This window comes from Neolamprologus multifasciatus, unplaced genomic scaffold, assembly GCF_963576455.1.
Source record: "Neolamprologus multifasciatus unplaced genomic scaffold, fNeoMul1.2 chr03_unloc_4, whole genome shotgun sequence".
NCBI classification, from domain to species: domain Eukaryota; kingdom Metazoa; phylum Chordata; class Actinopteri; order Cichliformes; family Cichlidae; genus Neolamprologus; species Neolamprologus multifasciatus.
In genome coordinates, this window is record NW_028181973.1 from 89,276 (window position 1) to 108,740 (window position 19,465).

The 19,465-nt window shown below is 40.1% G+C and overlaps 1 protein-coding gene and 1 long non-coding RNA gene across 2 annotated transcripts; both read right to left on the reverse strand.

Moving 5' to 3' along the window:
• Positions 1–1,327: 1,327 nt before the first annotated feature.
• Positions 1,328–3,790, reverse strand: LOC146490465 (uncharacterized). The gene is made up of 3 exons (XR_014872732.1): positions 3,578–3,790; positions 3,043–3,129; positions 1,328–2,333 (listed from the first exon to the last, which is right to left on the reverse strand). It is a non-coding gene; the product is annotated as an uncharacterized LOC146490465 (long non-coding RNA).
• Positions 3,791–3,802: 12 nt separating this feature from the next.
• On the reverse strand, positions 3,803–16,185 carry LOC146490466 (uncharacterized; the record flags this gene model as incomplete). Its single annotated transcript, XM_085153210.1, has 12 exons — positions 15,383–16,185; positions 14,065–14,160; positions 12,355–12,687; positions 6,425–6,678; positions 6,050–6,203; positions 5,835–5,922; positions 5,663–5,725; positions 5,227–5,426; positions 4,976–5,107; positions 4,695–4,882; positions 4,163–4,314; positions 3,803–4,061 (listed from the first exon to the last, which is right to left on the reverse strand). Coding segments are annotated over exons 2-12 (1,872 nt in total), but the record flags the coding sequence as incomplete, so codon positions are not given.
• Between the last annotated feature and the right edge of the window lie 3,280 nt (positions 16,186–19,465).

Consider the following 19,465-nt stretch of genomic DNA (forward strand, 5'->3'; position numbering starts at 1 on the left):
CACCTGTAATCTTATGAGGCTGTTTGTGTTCTGGTTGTGTTGTCAAATAACTTATAAAGTCTTCTAAAGGAAACTGTCCATGGTCCTGGGTCACTGAATCCACTCCTTTGTGTTTTGTGGACCTCCTGAATCTTGATTAATCATTGATGTTTCTAGAGTGACTCATATTTCCTAGTTAGTTTTTCTTACATTTATTCATTTTTCTGATTGTGTTAATCCTCGTGCTTCCGGTTTAGTTCTCTTAGTGTTTTCCTTTCCCTGTGTGTTGTCCGCAGTGTTTGTCAGTCTTGTTGTCATGTCCCGTTTATTATAGTTGTCGTCTCTTTAGCACACTCCTTACACACTCCCTCGCCCTCAGCGTCCCTCTCTCTCACTCCGTTAGTGGTGTCTCTGTGTTTCGTCTTCCATATCTGTTCCAGTGTGGCTCTCCATGTGTGTCATCTCGTCTCCCCAGTCTGTCATGTGTTTCATGTCTGCTTGTTACCTGTCCTCTTGTCAAGTTCGCATGTCTTTGTCTTTGTCTGGGTCTCAGTGTGAGTGTCACTTATTGTTTTATTATGAAGCTACCTCATCTCATGTGTTTTATTTTCAGTTTTGCTTCCCTTGTTCTGTTTGTCAGATTTATTCCATCTGTGTTTGCCCCTGTTGCCCATCCTCTCATGATCCTGTGTATTTCTGAGTCCCCAGTTTTAGTTTTGGTTCTCAGGAATAAAGCTGTTTAAGTTCATGTGTCGTCTCTGGGGTCCTGCATTTGGATCCATTTGGCACTGTGTGTGGTCTTGCAGACTGGGTCTGGGGCACAGGCTGTATCCAGAGGAGACCTGTTTTATTTTACATCATAAACCTGAAATTTGAGTTTATCAGTCCAGTCAGATTCCTTTTGGACCACATTTCTCTTTTCCTAAGTCCTTATCAGTTCTCCTTCACACATTTCCTTGACTTCATGACCAGGAAAAGTGGCTATTCCAATGTACCAAATCACTAAGGACATAAAAACTCATCTCCACAGCAAAACAACAAGTAGTGAAGAGAGGAATAACAAACACAGGGACATGACAATGAAAAGAAATGACAGAGAAAAGCGAACAAAGGCAGCATGGGAAGACAAAGCAGTCAAAAAATATCTGACTGCTTGATCTACATGTAAAATAAAGTAGCGATATATATCAGACTCTCCACCATTTAGTCTTAGAACTGAAGAAGAAGCTTTTCGTTCTTCAAGAAACTTAAGCAAGTCCAGTGGCTTCTTTGTAAGCTACTTTGACTCTTTTACCCAACAGTATTTTAATGGGTTCTTATCTTACATCAAATCAGCTTCTGAACCAAAAAAACTGAAAGAAACTGAGATTGGTTTTTAATCATCCCTTTATTTGATTTTTTCCCCTATTCTAATGGAACAAATAATGAATAATATGGGAGATGGAGAGAAGCAGCTCAAATCAACAAAACAGACCAACTCCACTGTTTAAAAAAAAACAAAACAAAAAACCTCAAACATCTGCCATGGTCTCAGATTCAGCTGAATGCTGCTGTTGTTGGATAGGACAGTATTCTGTCACGCAGTGATTCAGTCTTTACTGACATGTGCCAATAAATCTGATCACCTTATCAGTTTGTCCACCTTAATAACCTTTAATTTCTATAACCATCAACAAAATCAGGTGCTGTCCTTCCTCCCTCAACTTTGACAGGTCTTGTTTCCAACATTATCTATGTGCAGCATATTTAATCAGACTCTGAAACCTAAAACATTTCTTGAGTTTACTTAATTGGTCTCCTAAGAAACTATAATTAGAAATCCACCCACATACCATCAACAAGAAAACCAAGAGTAGGAAAATAAATGATAAAACTCTCCTTCTAATGATTCACCATGGCAAAGAGCTGATGTTAACATACTTCAGTACCTTTAAAGCAGCATTTTGTTTTAACAGTCCCCTAATCTTTGCATTTTTTGTCAAATGCTCGATAGTTTCATGCCTTCATGAATAGAAAAGTCTTCAGCTTATATAAATCTGAGAGGTAAACACGCCAACAAGTCATTACTCTCAACTCCAATCCAACATTTGACAACTTAGAGGATTCCTGAAAGGTCCTCAAGTGCCTCCATGCATACTTGGATATATTTTAGGAGTGTTTATGTACCACATAGATATTCATTTGGATATATATCAAAAACAGACACTATTCCCTTCACCAAGATATCAATAAAACAGTGTAAACATCAGGTATAGAGTCATTATCTGTTAGAGACGACAGTTTGTTCTTGTCTTCATTTCCACTTCAACATCATTTCCACTGCTGTGGTCAGTCCGTGTCACCATGGAAACCACCTGAGAAGATAAACCAGACCACAGCGTGACTGCTGAACAACCCTCCATCCTCTCTGTCACATCCCTTAGGTTTCTTTTCAGCCAATCACCTGCCACTTCTTCGTCCTATTATAATTAGTCATTGAGATGGACCTTCACACTGATCCTGGACTGTCAGGCTACAAACAACCAACAAGAACATTTCACTCACTCAGATCAAACTCATAGGATGGAAAGTTTAGAAACATTTATTTTTATTGGCCCTTTTCAGCCTAATTGACAGATACAAGAAATTACAGGAAAGCGGAGGGAGGGAGAGAGAGAGCGGAAGATACGTGGCAAAGGACCGCGAGCCAGACTCAAACCCGGGCTGGCCACTCTCAGTCATAGGTCATGTGGTTCCCTGCTCAACACACTGAGTTTATAGATTTATTATGGCAATACTGAAAACATTTGCTTCAAGTAATTGAAAAGATATGAAATCAAAGTCCATCAGTAAAATTATTGTAGCATTTCTTTCAACCTTTATCAGTGAGGTTTGACATGTGCCTGTTAAATTTACTGGAGAGTTTTCTCTGTCTGAATCATTTTGCTGCTTTAACTTCACTGATCTCTTCCCCCACAAGTTTTTTTCCCCTTTTGTTCAGTCAGACCTCCTTTAGTAATAAACATAACTGATTATCAGCACAGGTCTCAGAATGGTGTCATGGAAAACAACAAACTCTCTCACCTAATGAGTCCAGGCCATGCTGATGAAGGCTTCACCTTCATATTTGGACCTGGCAGATCTGCGTCTGCGAGCACCTGCAGGACAAGTCTAAAGACAAAGAGAGACAAAGTCCAGACTTTAGAAGATCAACACTGATCCTTTCATTCAGGACTGAATCTGCTGAGAACATTTGAGCTTTTGTGTCAGAATCTTTTAATTCGACTATTTTAATGTTTTCTTCTACTTTTATAAAAACAAGAATAAATGAAATCAGTTTAATAACCATAACAGATGAGGGTTTAACTTGATGTCACATGTCAGATGGCACTAAACATCTTCTAAAGCACTTATTTCTTAAATTCAGCTTCAGTGTTGAATCTATGGCAACTTTTAAAGAGCAGAGCTCTGTGGTGTAAATTGGCCTTTACATATTCATATACTGTAGTAGTAATTTAAGTCCACTTTAACAGACGCAGAATTAGGACACAGTCTTGTTCAGACAAACATCTTGCATAAAATCAGTAAAATGCAGCCATATTTAATAAAGAAGCTGTACCGGGACACAGTTGTTCTGTTTGGGGCACAGGTGGAGTTTGCAGTGCAGGTAGACGTCACCAGAGCTCCTAGTAAACTCGAACATGTTAAAGGAGAAGTAGTTGGAGGTTCCCAGTCCGTTCTCCTCCACCTGCACAGTCTGGTCAGCAGGGTTGGCACAGCTGCTCACAGACAGGAAAACACACTTTGTTCAGGAGTCCATGAGAGAGATCAAAACCACATGACTCTCTGAGTCTGTCTCACCGTTTATGATCAGGTCGTATCTCGGAGTGCTGTCGGGGGATGGCTGGTTAGTGGCCCAGCAGGAGTCGGTCACCACGACCACGTCTCCGTCCAGCCCGTCAGTCTTCAGCTCCACCCAGATCTTCTGGTTCAGCTGCACTTCAGTGTTGGACTCCACAGCATGTGTGTGGCCGGCATCGGTGAAGCTCTGCATGGTCAGAGTGTAATCCCAAACTCCAGATGTGAAGTGCTGGATTACAGAACTGCAGAACACAAACACACTTCAGCTTTCTGTGACTCACAAACCTCAGGAGAAGCTTCACATCTTAAAGTAATTCAAAGAAAACCAGCAGCCACCACACACCTGTCTCTGATCCTGAAGGTTGCAGTCTTGATGTCCGGCTGAGTTTGGACGCAGGAGAAGTCGATGTAGATTTGGTCGTGACGAGTGATGATGTCAGAGGAGCTGTTCTGGGTCATGATGGTGTTTTTGTAGATCACTTGGCTGTTGTTGGTCTGCAGAGTCACACAATCAGATGTTGCTACTGAATATTTTTGTTCATTTTTCCATGTTCCGTGTTTAAAACCTGACAGTTTTCAGGAGGTGTTAAAAACAACTCTGCTAGTGAGAAGAAATGCAGGAGTAACATTAATGGGGGCTCATCCAGGATATATATAAAAATTCAAACACTAATAAAAGTACTGTAAAGTTAATGGCTGCAGCTTGTTGACCAGGCTAGCAGTGTGAATTCCTGCTTTTTTTGACTGGTTAGTGACAGAAGCTGATTGACTTAAATAAACTTCACAGATCATCAACATGATGAGAAGCGACAGAGGTCAGAGGTAAAGCTGAACCCACAGAAAGATCCCAAACTGGAGGGGGAGATAATACTCACCGTGATCACCGTCCCACAGCTGTTGCTGCGGTTGAAGTTGAAGGTCACCATGTGGGTGAGCTCGTCCATCTGACCCATGCAGGTCGGGTCGTTGAGGTGTAAGGCAGAGTAGTCGATGCCTTTGTCCTCCAGGAGACAACCGACCAGAGTGACTGAAGCAGAGTCCTGCATGCAGATTGTTGGATCACCTGAATGTCAAAATATCAGTCAGAAAAATCACAGTTAGAAGTTTTCCTCGATTATTCAGCCCTGTTGTCATGATGATGTCACAGCTGTCGTACCCAAAGAGTTGTTTTCTTGGTACTTGGAGGCAAAAATGGCCCGACAGAAGCAGCGAGTGTCACCACCGACCGTCTTCTCACCACAGAACTCGTGATTGCTGCAGGTCCTGTCCTGACAAAAGGCCTCAGAAGCTACAGAGGAACACACTGATGTATTATCCTGAAAACATGGGAGCTCTAAAAATCCACAGTTCAATTTTTAAACAAAGAGAGCTTATTAATGTTTTATTAAGGTCTTATTAAGGTCTTACAGCAGCCGGTCTTTGGTGTCCAGCCATCCAGAGCGTGGTTGTGTAGACTGCAGGCTCTGGCGTAGGCCTTCAGGAACTGACAGTTGAGTCCGTCCACTGCGGGATATTTACACAAAGTGTCGGTGCAGGCGGTTATGTAGGGCTCCGGGTCGATGTCACTGTTACAGGAGGAGAAGGGCGCCTCCTTCAGGAGATTACAGCTGTACCACAGACAGAAAATCAAATTAATATAAAAAATGTCTGTAATTCCGGAACTGTTAATAAAAGACTTTCGTTGAACCCCTGAAAATTTTCACTTCAGTCGAGTCTGTTTTGTTATTCATACAATGAAATGTGGTGAAGTACAGGGGAAAACTTCCAAAAAGAAAAACAGTCATGCTGAAGTAAAAGTATAACACAGACAGATGTTTCCTGCTGTGTGGATCAGTCTGCTCACCGTTCAGTCACACTGGTGCAGTTGATCGTGCTGTCAGCAGGCTCACTGTACTGCATCTCACAGCTAGGGGGCGACAAACAACAAAGTTCAGGCTCATTCATACAAACAGAATATCTGCAACATCAGCAGCAGCAGCAGCCAGAGGGACTCTGAGCTTGTGATGAGGTCTTACCTGGTGTAGCTGTACTCAGAGAGCCTCAGGTCACTCAGAGACCTGATGGAGTTTCCACACAGACCCTCCACAAATGAACCATCAGGTCCTGCAAAGGATCAGGACAGAATGAGTCAGATCAGCATCAATATTCAAACTGGACGAACACAGCAGCTCAATAAATAACATCACAGTTTACATTTTATGTTACATGAATCAAACTTTATTTTCTGTACCTTGTAAGAGGATCTGTGCGGTGTAGCCATCAAAGAAGACAGTGATGTTGAGGTTGGAGAGCAACCTTGCGGTGACTCCAGTTTGGTCCTTAGAGAGCTGGACACCATGAACCAGCTGAGGTGAGCTGTCGAGGGTCAGTGTGGAGTCGTGCAGCTGCATCACAGCAGAGACAAAGTGGAGGAAACACTGAGTGAAACATGTCAAACACACAAACAGGCTGATTTCACAGCAACAACCACTGAGTTCAGCAGCTCTGAAAGAACTGCTTCTAACAGCCCTGAGAAGAACGATGAGAGGAGACACAGCAGAGGATGAGGGAGGACTTTGGATCAGACTCCACTCTGACACATGAACTGTGGCTGTAGGTCGCTTACCTGAACTCTCCCACCTTGTTCCAGGTGAATGTCATGCCCGTCCACACGCAGCGTCACACTGTCCAAAAAGCTCACATCTTTACGACGCCGGTCCTCAAAGTTCCCCTGAACATGGAAATCTGGGAGTGACGGAGTCGAGAACAGAGAGTACGCACACCGATCCTGGATGGAGTTAATCTGGCCGTGGATGTCAATGATAGTGGGGCCGGTCACAGTGCAGGTGGAGGCCACACTGGGTATCTCAGGTTGAAATTCTTAAAAAATAAAATAAAATAAAAAAACAGAGGGGAAAGGGTGTCTTAGTATCAGCTCTACAAGTCTTCTGGATTTTGGAAGTTTTAAGTTATTTAGAACTTCTTGAACAGTTCACAAGATATCATGATAAGTTCAAGAGATGCATATATAAATATCTAACCATGGTCACACTTTTAGTATGGATGATGTAACCTCTGGAAATGACTGGTCTCTTGGATTATCTTTAAGCTAACATTTCAACATATCTCAGCACACAATCTACTTTGTCTTTTGCAGAAATGACCAGAAGTGAGTGATTGATCTTTACAGCCAGTGGATGGAACTGGGTACTGGAAAATTTTGAACAACTTCAGTATGATCAATTTTAATTCTCTTCATGCAGCTAATATTAAATTAAATCATTATCTCATTAAAATATCTTAAGATACAATTTATGTCCAATTTTATTAACACATACGTTTGTTTATAATATTAATATTATTATAATTTTTCAATTGTGAATATGTGGTTTTAGAAAAGAAGGTGGAAATATTTATTGTCCAAGCTTCATGAGCTCTTAAATGGTTGCGTTAGAACAAAAATTCAAGAAATGCCATAATTTTTTTGATGTCTGTAGGATTTCATTTAATGTTTTGGAAATGCAGAGATAGTCTAACCACAAATACAGTTAGTAAATCAAGTAAAAAAGGTTAAAATATAATGCCTGTGAATGTCAAAAAGGCCTTAAAAAATTTAATTAAAAATAAACATCTGTATAATTTTGTAAATAATAATCACAAAACCAGAACAGATACAATGACTGAATTCATGTCCAAAAAAGAAAGAGCTTGTGGGTAAAACAGTGTAGCATAAATCAAAAAAATCATAGTTGTTGACTGCAAACCTGTCAGCTAATATCAAGTGCTGTGGAAACGCATTAGATTTTGGTGTTGTCCCACTTTAACAAAAACTCAAAAGCCTCCCAATTTACCATCACAAAGAGCTGAAAGAAGAGTTGGTTGAAGTGCAAAGCCTGTAAAGAGTAAAAAATCATCCAAATTTGTATTTTAAATGGAAAATGATGGACTTTTTGTTGGGTTTACAGTAAGGCTCCAAGATATTGTCTGTAAATAAAATATTCAATGTGAAAGAGCTTGTGGGCAAAACAGTGTAGCATAAATCAAAGCTATGATAATCGTTGACTGCAAACCTGTCAGCTAAACATCCTGGACAGAAAATCAAGCAGTGGGACTTCAGTGTCTGCAGCTGCACAAATTTACCTTCACAGATGACACTAGCGTCCTCAAAGTGTTCACAGTTGTGAGATCCAAATCCTGAGTGCTGGCACTGAGCGAGATTTGATTCACTGCCTGGGCACCTGACATCATCCAAACCAGATGGTCCGGTGCCCTCACCAAACTGAGCATTTGCTGGTGCTGAGACGACCCTGCCGCAGCCCAGCTCTCTACACACCACCTGAGCATCCACTAGGTCCCATAAATCATCACACACCGTCCCCCACTGCCCACCGTGGAAGATCTCCACCCTGCCAGAACACAAGCTGTTTCCTCCATCCAGGCGGATGCGCCCCTCCACTTCTTCACTGTTGCTCACTGGATGAAAGGATGAAAAGAAGTCATCTTTACTTCAAGCAAATTTCACTGATATTCTTACAACACTTTATTCTATGCTATAACCACTTTTTAAACAATCACACACACTGATAGATGCATTGGGGACAAATTGGGTTCAATGTCTTGGCCAAGAAAGCTTTGACATGCAGACTGAAGGAGCAGGGATGAAACAGCGTGTTTGTACCGGTCTTAAAGATTTCTGTTGTGCATATCTTTAACTAAATTGTCTCTTTAGTTTCCAAACTTTTTTTGTTCAATACAATCAGTATTTTGTATGAACACTGCAAAGATTTGACATCTAAATATTTGGCATGAAAAAAGTACTTAATTTCAAAAAACTCCAGACTATAATCAAGTGACATAATATCTCAACCTTAGACTTGTGAGAAATATCTTAAAAGAATAGTTGAAACATTCCTTCCACCCACTTTATTGTGTCAAATAAACTCAAAACAAGCCTGTCGGTGCTTCTTTCAGCATCGCCTCTTCCTCAATTTAAGAGAAAAAAAATCTTAAAACAACAGCAAATGCAAAAGATGATTCTTCTGGTCACAAGTCAGTCACAGGGCTTACAACCTTTCTCATACACGGACATTTTAGAATCACCAGTTCACCTATCTTCAGGAACAGCAAGTCATCGAACTGTGGGAGGGATCCGAATTACCCAGAGAAAACACACAAGGCGAGGCCTTGAAACCAGGGTCCACAGCTAAAAATGGCTGTAAAATACAATGTAAATTCCAACAGTGTGGCCATATGAATTAGTCTAATATGCATGTGAAGTGCTCAATTTACGGATTTATAAACAAAATAAAAAATAAAAGGCATATATTCTCAAAAGAAGATTAACGATCTCATTCATCGTGCTCTTGCTTACCCTGTTAGTCTCAAAACAAAATCAAAAAGACTTTTTGCTGGATATAAAATTGTTAGATTTGGTGAGACAGACAATTTATGTATTGCATACACGGTGTTGTTTCAGCAGGCATGAACACACATGAGCATGTAGGAACAGAGGATCACCGGAGAAAACTCCTTATTTTTCTCCTTCCCAACTACCACAACAACAACGATATTCATTAGCGCCCTCCAGTGCTTCTAGTAAATGCATCTACAGAACAAAATGCAATAGTATGTGGACACAACACAGGGCCATAACATTTCAGTGCATGTCACATGTCCAGCAATCAGGGCATTTAATGCAGTCACATGGCTGTTTCAAGTCTTGGATATTATTTTGCTGCTCACAGTCAGAAAGAGGGACTTCCTGTGGACATAAGGTAAGGTTATAGAGGACCCACTATGTTTCATGCAGCTGTATATCATTTGCGGAACCCACAGTGAAAATGTAGTCTAGAATGGATGAAGTTTAAACATTTAATCCTGAAGTCCTGTTTCTACCAGGTGCAAGTATGATTGTGACCAAATATTGTTACTTAGACGTCTCCAGAATATGATTCTCATCGAGCCTGTAAAAGCAGGTACATGTTGGATAACATATATTTGAGTGGAACAATATCAAGTGCTGTGGAAACACATTGAAAACTCAAAAGCCTCCCAATTTACCATCACAAAGAGCTGAAAGAAGAGTTGGTTGAAGTGCAAAGCCTGTAAAGAGTAAAAAATTATCCAAATTTGCATTTTAAATGGAAAATGATGGACTTTTTGTTGGGTTTACAGTAAGGCTCCAAGATATTGTCTGTAAATAAAATATTCAATGTGAAAGAGCTTGTGGGCAAAACAGTGTAGCATAAATCAAAGCTATGATAATCGTTGACTGCAAACCTGTCAGCTAAACATCCTGGACAGAAAATCAAGCAGTGGGACTTCAGTGTCTGCAGCTGCACAAATTTACCTTCACAGATGACACTAGCGTCCTCAAAGTGTTCACAGTTGTGAGATCCAAATCCTGAGTGCTGGCACTGAGCGAGATTTGATTCACTGCCTGAGCACCTGACATCATCCAACCAGATGGGTCCGGTGCCCTCACCAAACTGAGCATTTGCTGGTGCTGAGACGACCCTGCCGCAGCCCAGCTCTCTACACACCACCTGAGCATCCACTAGGTCCCATAAATCATCACACACCGTCCCCCACTGCCCACCGTGGAAGATCTCCACCCTGCCAGAACACAAGCTGTTTCCTCCATCCAGGCGGATGCGCCCCTCCACTTCTTCACTGTTGCTCACTGGATGAAAGGATGAAAAGAAGTCATCTTTACTTCAAGCAAATTTCACTGATATTCTTACAACACTTTATTCTATGCTATAACCACTTTTAAACAATCACACACACTGATAGATGCATTGGGGACAAATTGGGTTCAATGTCTTGGCCAAGAAAGCTTTGACATGCAGACTGAAGGAGCAGGGATGAAACAGCGTGTTTGTACCGGTCTTAAAGATTTCTGTTGTGCATATCTTTAACTAAATTGTCTCTTTAGTTTCCAAACTTTTTTTGTTCAATACAATCAGTATTTGTATGAACACTGCAAAGATTTGACATCTAAATATTTGGCATGAAAAAAGTACTTAATTTCAAAAAACTCCAGACTATAATCAAGTGACATAATATCTCAACCTTAGACTTGTGAGAAATATCTTAAAAGAATAGTTGAAACATTCCTTCCACCCACTTTATTGTGTCAAATAAACTCAAAACAAGCCTGTCGGTGCTTCTTTCAGCATCGCCTCTTCCTCAATTTAAGAGAAAAAAAATCTTAAAACAACAGCAAATGCAAAAGATGATTCTTCTGGTCACAAGTCAGTCACAGGGCTTACAACCTTTCTCATACACGGACATTTTAGAATCACCAGTTCACCTATCTTCAGGAACAGCAAGTCATCGAACTGTGGGAGGGATCCGAATTACCCAGAGAAAACACACAAGGCGAGGCCTTGAAACCAGGGTCCACAGCTAAAAATGGCTGTAAAATACAATGTAAATTCCAACAGTGTGGCCATATGAATTAGTCTAATATGCATGTGAAGTGCTCAATTTACGGATTTATAAACAAAATAAAAAATAAAAGGCATATATTCTCAAAAGAAGATTAACGATCTCATTCATCGTGCTCTTGCTTACCCTGTTAGTCTCAAAACAAAATCAAAAAGACTTTTTGCTGGATATAAAATTGTTAGATTTGGTGAGACAGACAATTTATGTATTGCATACACGGTGTTGTTTCAGCAGGCATGAACACACATGAGCATGTAGGAACAGAGGATCACCGGAGAAAACTCCTTATTTTTCTCCTTCCCAACTACCACAACAACAACGATATTCATTAGCGCCCTCCAGTGCTTCTAGTAAATGCATCTACAGAACAAAATGCAATAGTATGTGGACACAACACAGGGCCATAACATTTCAGTGCATGTCACATGTCCAGCAATCAGGGCATTTAATGCAGTCACATGGCTGTTTCAAGTCTTGGATATTATTTTGCTGCTCACAGTCAGAAAGAGAGACTTCCTGTGGACATAAGGTAAGGTTATAGAGGACCCACTATGTTTCATGCAGCTGTATATCATTTGCGGAACCCACAGTGAAAATGTAGTCTAGAATGGATGAAGTTTAAGCATTTAATCCTGAAGTCCTGTTTCTACCAGGTGCAAGTATGATTGTGACCAAATATTGTTACTTAGACGTCTCCAGAATATGATTCTCATCGAGCCTGTAAAAGCAGGTACATGTTGGATAACATATATTTGAGTGGAACAATATCAAGTGCTGTGGAAACACATTGAAAACTCAAAAGCTTCCCAATTTACCATCACAAAGAGCTGAAAGAAGAGTTGGTTGAAGTGCAAAGCCTGTAAAGAGTAAAAAATTATCCAAATTTGCATTTTAAATGGAAAATGATGGACTTTTTGTTGGGGTTACAGTAAGGCTCCAAGATATTGTCTGTAAATAAAATATTCAATGTGAAAGAGCTTGTGGGCAAAACAGTGTAGCATAAATCAAAGCTATCATAATCGTTGACTGCAAACCTGTCAGCTAAACATCCTGGACAGAAAATCAAGCAGTGGGACTTCAGTGTCTGCAGCTGCACAAATTTACCTTCACAGATGACACCAGCGTCCTCAAAGTGTTCACAGTTGTGAGATCCAAATCCTGAGTGCTGGCACTGAGTGAGATTTGATTCACTCCCTGAGCAACTGACATCATCCAACCAGATGGGTCCGGTGCCCTCACCAAATTGAGCATTTGCTGGTGCTGAGACGACCCTGCCGCAGCCCAGCTCTCTACACACCACCTGAGCATCCACTAGGTCCCATAAATCATCACACACCGTCCCCCACTGCCCACCGTGGAAGATCTCCACCCTGCCAGAACACAAGCTGTTTCCTCCAACCAGGCGGATGCGCCCCTCCACTTCTTCACTGTTGCTCACTGGATGAAAGGATGAAAAGAAGTCATCTTTACTTCAAGCAAATTTCACTGATATTCTTACAACACTTTATTCTATGCTATAACCACTTTTTAAACAATCACACACACTGATAGATGCATTGGGGACAAATTGGGTTCAATGTCTTGGCCAAGAAAGCTTTGACATGCAGACTGAAGGAGCAGGGATGAAACAGCGTGTTTGTACCGGTCTTAAAGATTTCTGTTGTGCATATCTTTAACTAAATTGTCTCTTTAGTTTCCAAACTTTTTTTGTTCAATACAATCAGTATTTGGTATATATTAGCACACCACGTGCTGTTAGTGAACACCCACTAACTGTATTTGAATGATGCTTATGTCCTGTTCCCTCTATACTACGACTGAGACTAAATATTGGCAAATAGAGCCAGATTCTGACACTATTCCAGCCTGTGAAGCTTGGTACAGACTGAAGTTCTAACAGTTTCATGAATTTTTAGAGCCCAAATCTTTAACAGTTTGATAATATGTTGAATATTTTCAATAATATTTGAGGATGCATTAGAGTTTGCCCAAACAGTCTATATGTGTTTTGTGGACTTTGAGAAGTCATTCGACCGTGTCCTTCGGGGGGGCCTGTGGGAGGTACTTCAGGAGTATGGGATGTCTGGCCTGCTGATGTGACCATTCATTCCATATACAACCATTGCAAGAGCTTGGTCTGCTTGCCGGTGTTCTGACAAAACATCCATTTCTGTTGTCACACAACAATTCCAGCATAAATGCAGACACTGTACGTGTTCAGTTCTGTTGGAGAGAGAGCTAAGTGCAAAAGTAAAGCTCTCAATTTACCGGTTGATCTAGCCCCTATCCTCTCCTATGGTCATGAGCTTTCAGTAGTAACTGGAGGAACAAGACTGTGGATACAAGCGGCAGAAATGAGCTTTCTCCCTTAGAGATAGGGTGAAGAGGTCAGTCATCAAGGAGGGGCTCATCTACTTTGAAAGGAGCCAGTTGAGGTTGTTCAGGCATCTGACAAGGGCATCTGGGTGAGGTGTTCCAGGTATGTCCTACTGGAGGAGGCCCCAGGACAGGCCCAGGACACGCTAGGGAGATTAGATCTCTCAGCTGGCCTGGGAATGCCTTGGTGGTCCGCCGGACAAGCTGGAGGAAGTGGCCGGGGAGAGGGAGGTCTGGAGGGGCTTGGGCTGCTGCCCCTGCAACCCGGCCCCGGATAAGCAGAAGATGGATGGATAGTTTATATTTTCAGAAATGAAAGAAAATGTGCTAATGTTTGAAGTTTGTGTCACTCTCTCTTTTTTTCCTCTTTAGCGTTGTTGCTTCTACTGAAGTACTGCAAGGGAAAATTTAAAATGATTGCCAGCTGTGTGTTCTTACCTACAGTCAGCAAGCTGAAAACAGACAGGATGATCAGGGGGCGGAGCATGATGTAGGCCGCCAATCAGCTGACAGAGCTAAAAGACACAGCTATATCTGATTGGACAGAAAGTCACAGTTGGAATCTGCTAGCTCTGCTGAAATCATTAAATGTTGATATTTATACTCAATATTGTACATCATCCAAAGTCAAAAAACAGAAAAAAAATCACAGTGTTTGAATTAATAAAGTGTAACAAAGCTGTCTTCATGCACTTTCATTCATCTGTAAAATCTGTTTCTTCACACTGACATTTGACAGATTTGCCCTCTCAAGTGGAACAAAACACAATTTACTGGAAATGTCTGCAGGTTCACATTTGTGATTTTTTTTGAAGCCCTCACCACCCTGAGAAGAAAATATCACTAATTTAATGTATGAACTGATAAATATGAAATATTACTTGCTTATTTATTTTTTTGACTGTGATTCAAAACAAAGAATTTGGTACCAGCAAAAATATTCTTTACAAGTAAAACTTGTTTGGAGCAACAGTGTCGTTGCCTACGGAGAACAGAAGAATTTCTTGTTTCCTTTGCTTACTGAGACTTTATTTTAAAAGTTTTAAATATGTCTCTTTTAAAGTTTTGTGAAGCTCCAGTAACTTTTTTAAAAATTGTCGGGATGAATGTAGGTGGAAGAGTCACACTCTGGTCTATCACTGCACTCTGACACCACACATTGTTGTCCCAACTAAATAAACAGCATCAATACCAATGTAAAATTTACTATCAGGACTCAATCACAGGAACATTACAAAATAATGTTTCAATAAATTTACCCAAAAAATTTACCAAATTATGACCAAATGTGTCATTAGATTATGTGTTTGTAGGATCTGTATTAGACTCAGAAGCTTAATATAGACAAACATCAAATCACATTTTCACACACAACAAATATTATTTTTTTCTCCAAGCCTACATGACAAGCATCTTCTGATTTTCATTAGACACTGAATTTATATCTTTAAATGTTGCAGGATTTTAAACTTGATTATTAATTAATTATTTAATTAATTATTAAAAAAGTCAGGTTTTGTTTTTCCATACTTTTATTCATCTGTTATTTCACTCTAAAAAAGCTACATGTGGATCCTACCCTTTTTTGTGCATTTATTGTTCTGCTTCTGCAGCTTGTTGACTGTGATGAAACTGATACGTTGTCCACTATTTCTCTTTATTGTGTATGTGTTGACTGAGTGGTCCTGCTCTGTGTTATGAGAGGCCGAATATATGTGCAGTTGTGTGCAGAGGAGGAGAGTGCAGCTTGTCTTACCTTCTGCAGTTCTGATGGAGAATGAAGAGGATGAAGGCTGTTGTTCAGGAGGCTCTATGATGATTCTGCAGCTGGTGTCTGTTGGTGTCTCTGGAAGAAGAATGTTGTGCTACCTCTGTCTATCTTTCTATATATGCATCTTTGCTGGTGGTCACGCCCAGGAGAGGGGGGCTGAGGTGGCATCCACAGTGGTGCTACCTGATTGATGACATAGTTTGACATGTTTCTGTTTACACTAATTGGCTCTTATAATTACTTAAAAGATTGCAGGTGAAGCATTAATTCCTGGAATTAGGTGTGTCGTCTTAATTATGCTGAAGTTCCCTGAACTCATTCAGGACACAATGTTATAATGACAAGGAAGTCATTATAACGAACTTTATAGTATCCTTCAGGGTGTGATGGACCGCGCAGTGAAGGAAACTTAGGCACAGGTTAAAGTCCAAAAAAATGATTTTTTATTTAACCCAAAAAACATAATTGGTTAACTCATGCAAAAAGAATCAAAATCTTGGGCCCATAAAAGAGGTCAAAAATAACAGAACTCTACTCAAAGTTGACAACACTACTGATAACTCAAACAAACTGACCTAACTTAACGAGACAAAGGGGAAACTTAAATAGTGGCTGATCAGCCCACAAAAAACACGAGAAGGGGTAAAACACACAAAACCTAACTAACCCTAACATAGTGAACTCCAATCCCCCCCTCCCCCATGGTCCTGAGTTATGGCATGAACCAATTTGTAGTCTTCCTTTAAAGCTCTATAGATTCAGAGTCCTGGGCCACAGATGTTATAGATGCAGTGTTTTAGATGTACTGTTCCAAAAAATAGTAATGTCAAAGTGTCTTACTGTATATTTTACAGTTTTGTACTGTCTTTCTAGGATATCATTAAATTTACATAAGTAGACTGCAATTTTACATGTCAAAGGTAAAATAACGTAACAGCTCTGTAAATATAGTAAAACACAATTTACTTGTTTTTTAAATATATTTTTTTGTATATATGCATATTTAGATTGTAAAAATACATCCAGAAATGTATCATAATTTCACGAATATTTGTCTGTTATGTGAGAGAATGATCTGTTAAATTCAAATGTAATACTATGGAAAAATATATAAAATGATCGAAAATTAATGAGAATAATCAATAATTAAAGGAGTATTTGAATTATAATTTTGCTGAAAATTTCATGTCACCTAGGTCTGATTCAATAATTAAGAGGTAACAAGTGAAAATATAATTAATAGGAATAAAAACTAAAAAAAAAAACATATTGTGGCGTGTTGGGGGAACAGCTAGTTCTCTCCCATCATGCCTTGGGACATGTGCTGCTGTTTAGATGTTCTTGTTTTATTGTTTATGGTTACGTTACTTTTAACTGTTATCTTGAATGTTGTGTTTATGCCGTGGTGCAGACTCACTGACAGTTGTTGTTTTGTAGAGGGAGTGCTGTACCATGAGTGACTTCTGTTGTGCTGTTGCTGAACCTTGAGGCACATCGTAGCACCAGCAAGTGTTTTAATAAAGAGCTCCCCCTACCAGCTTGGGGATGGATGACCAGCTCAATCTCTCTCTGTGAACTTATTTGTTAAGATTCCTTTGATTTCCTTTCAATCCTGTGCACTTAATTCAAATGTTATTTCCTCCTGGCTGCTGTTCAAAGCAGGAAAGGAAACAGGAAAGGTTCAGCCTAGGCTTCATGCCAAACCTGTCTACACACTTATCTGTTTTGACACCTTTAATGTGGCCGATGCTTATCTTTTTCAGGACCTGATCAACAGGAACCGCAAAAGAAGTGTGTATTCTCGGAAAAGTGGTTGCAGGAGGTGAGCTGGCTTCAAACAAATGATGAACGCACAGAGATGTGGTGCAGAATATAAGCTTTATATTATATATTAATATAAGACTTCAGCTTATGTGTCACCATGGCAATTAAAGTTGCAATAATCTTGAGCCACCTCTCATTTCTTAATTAGCTTCTTCTAAACAGCGTTTGTGTAATTTCCAAAGTGGTCTTGAGCAATAGTTCTCCAGGTTTTCTAAATGTCTTTCAGATATTTCAATTATTTCCAGCCCTTGTGCCTGGACACAAGGGCTGAAAGTAGCCCTTGTGTCCGGCTACTTTCAGAAGAATGTTTGATACAGTTTGGGAAACATGAAATAGGATGTTTGCACCAATGAGGCTATTCCCAAAAATCTATTAGCTAAAGACTTAGCATATTGTGGCATGGTGTGCAGGGTTTCCTTAAAAACTGGACAAGTGGAGAACAAGAGAAGTATCAGGCTTAATAATAATAATAAATAAATGTATAGGCTGGGTCTCAGGAGGGTATATTATTTAATATACAGCAAAAAATGAAGAAAAAGAAATTTAGAAAATGATCAGGTACAAGGACGGGACAGAAAATGAATGAAGTAAATCTGCCAATATCCAAAGAAAAACTTTGAAAGACCTCCAGAAACCATGTTGAACTACTGATCAAGACCCCCCCAAAAAACTTAAGAGAACATCTGGCTGCTTGGAAGGAAAAGACAAAGAATTGAGGGGTGGCTCAAGGATTGTACTCAGCACTTTGCATATCTTTGCTGTACATTCTTCCTGTGTCAAACATTTGACTTCTGTGCTATGTACAAAAACAAAGCACATTGCAAACTCGATTTCATGCCAAGCCTGAGCTGACTTTAATAATCTGACACTTTGACGTGGCCACATTTGTACCTTTATGAGGACCGGAGTGGCAGCATTCTGTCACTCTGAAGATGCCTCACAGATGCGTCAGCAGGGACACAGCTCATTCCTGGGACTTTTGTTTGACATTCTTTTGTTCCTGCAAAAGTTGTGTTTGCAAAGTCTTGAGACAACTTTTGTGTCTTTATATTTTTCCCAAGCAGCCAGGCATTCTTGTAGATTTTTTTAAGTGGTCTTCAGTTATAGATCTCACATCATCTTACAGTCCTCATGACAGTGTTGTTAATTCAAAAAAACAAAGTTTGTTCTCACACAAAGAATGCAGGCTTCGTGCAAAGAACCTTTATGCTCTTTTAAATGTCCTGCAGATACTTTGGCAGCTTTAACATGATTACATATTTGTGGTTTCATCTATACTGAAGATGTATTAAAGTAAGTCACAGGGTGCAGTGCTGGTTCCTAGGAATGGATGTACTACACATGGTCATCATATACACGTTTTTCATCTCAGTACACAGTCTCAGATCTAAGTCATTATCCAATTAGGTGATCTTGTCAGTTATTCATGACAATTAAAATGTCCAAATGCACAGCAGAAATAAACATGTTTGTAGGTTGGTGAAAAAAATATAATTACGTGGACCTCTGTGGGTGATTTTTTCCATTTATGATAAATTTGATATTTTTTAATGCTTCCATTTGAACAATGTTAAGGTTTTATATCAGGGTCAGCATCAGAAATCATGCCATGGTGTCATGGTAGCTCCGTCCAACTTTTATACAGACCATGGGCTCCTGACAGAAACTACACCCTCAGTATTGCCTCTTTTCCACTCATGGGCTGTCTGCGTTGGTGTTGGTGTGGTGCCAGCTCAGAGCCTCACCTGACATAGATCCAACATAACACCTCTGCGACATTATGTTTCTGTCATGGTTGCACCTCAGGCTGTCCAAGCTTAGTGATGCTCTGGTCTATATCTGGGAAGAGATGCCCCAGCACATCATCTGTCACCTTATTAGCAGCATGCCCTGACATTTTCAGGCATGTATACAAGCAATTGGGGTCATACGAACATATGACAGTGCCGCTCATATCCAAGGCTTAAGTCACATTAGTAGTTGTCATGCACTTGGATAAAACCTGGACACAAGCCCACAGCGGAAAAGTAAAAGTTAAAGGAAGTTCACTACTGACAGAATGCAAAACACTTTTTTTTTAACAGAAGATGACAGGAGTGGTCCCTCAGCAGCTCCTGTGCATGGGCAAAACAGGAGGGCAGAGAAATAATCAATACAACTAATTGTTCTCCTTTCTGATGCTCCTGACTCCAATCATCTCTCCACAGCACTCCTCACACTAACTGGTAGCAATTGTGGGATAAC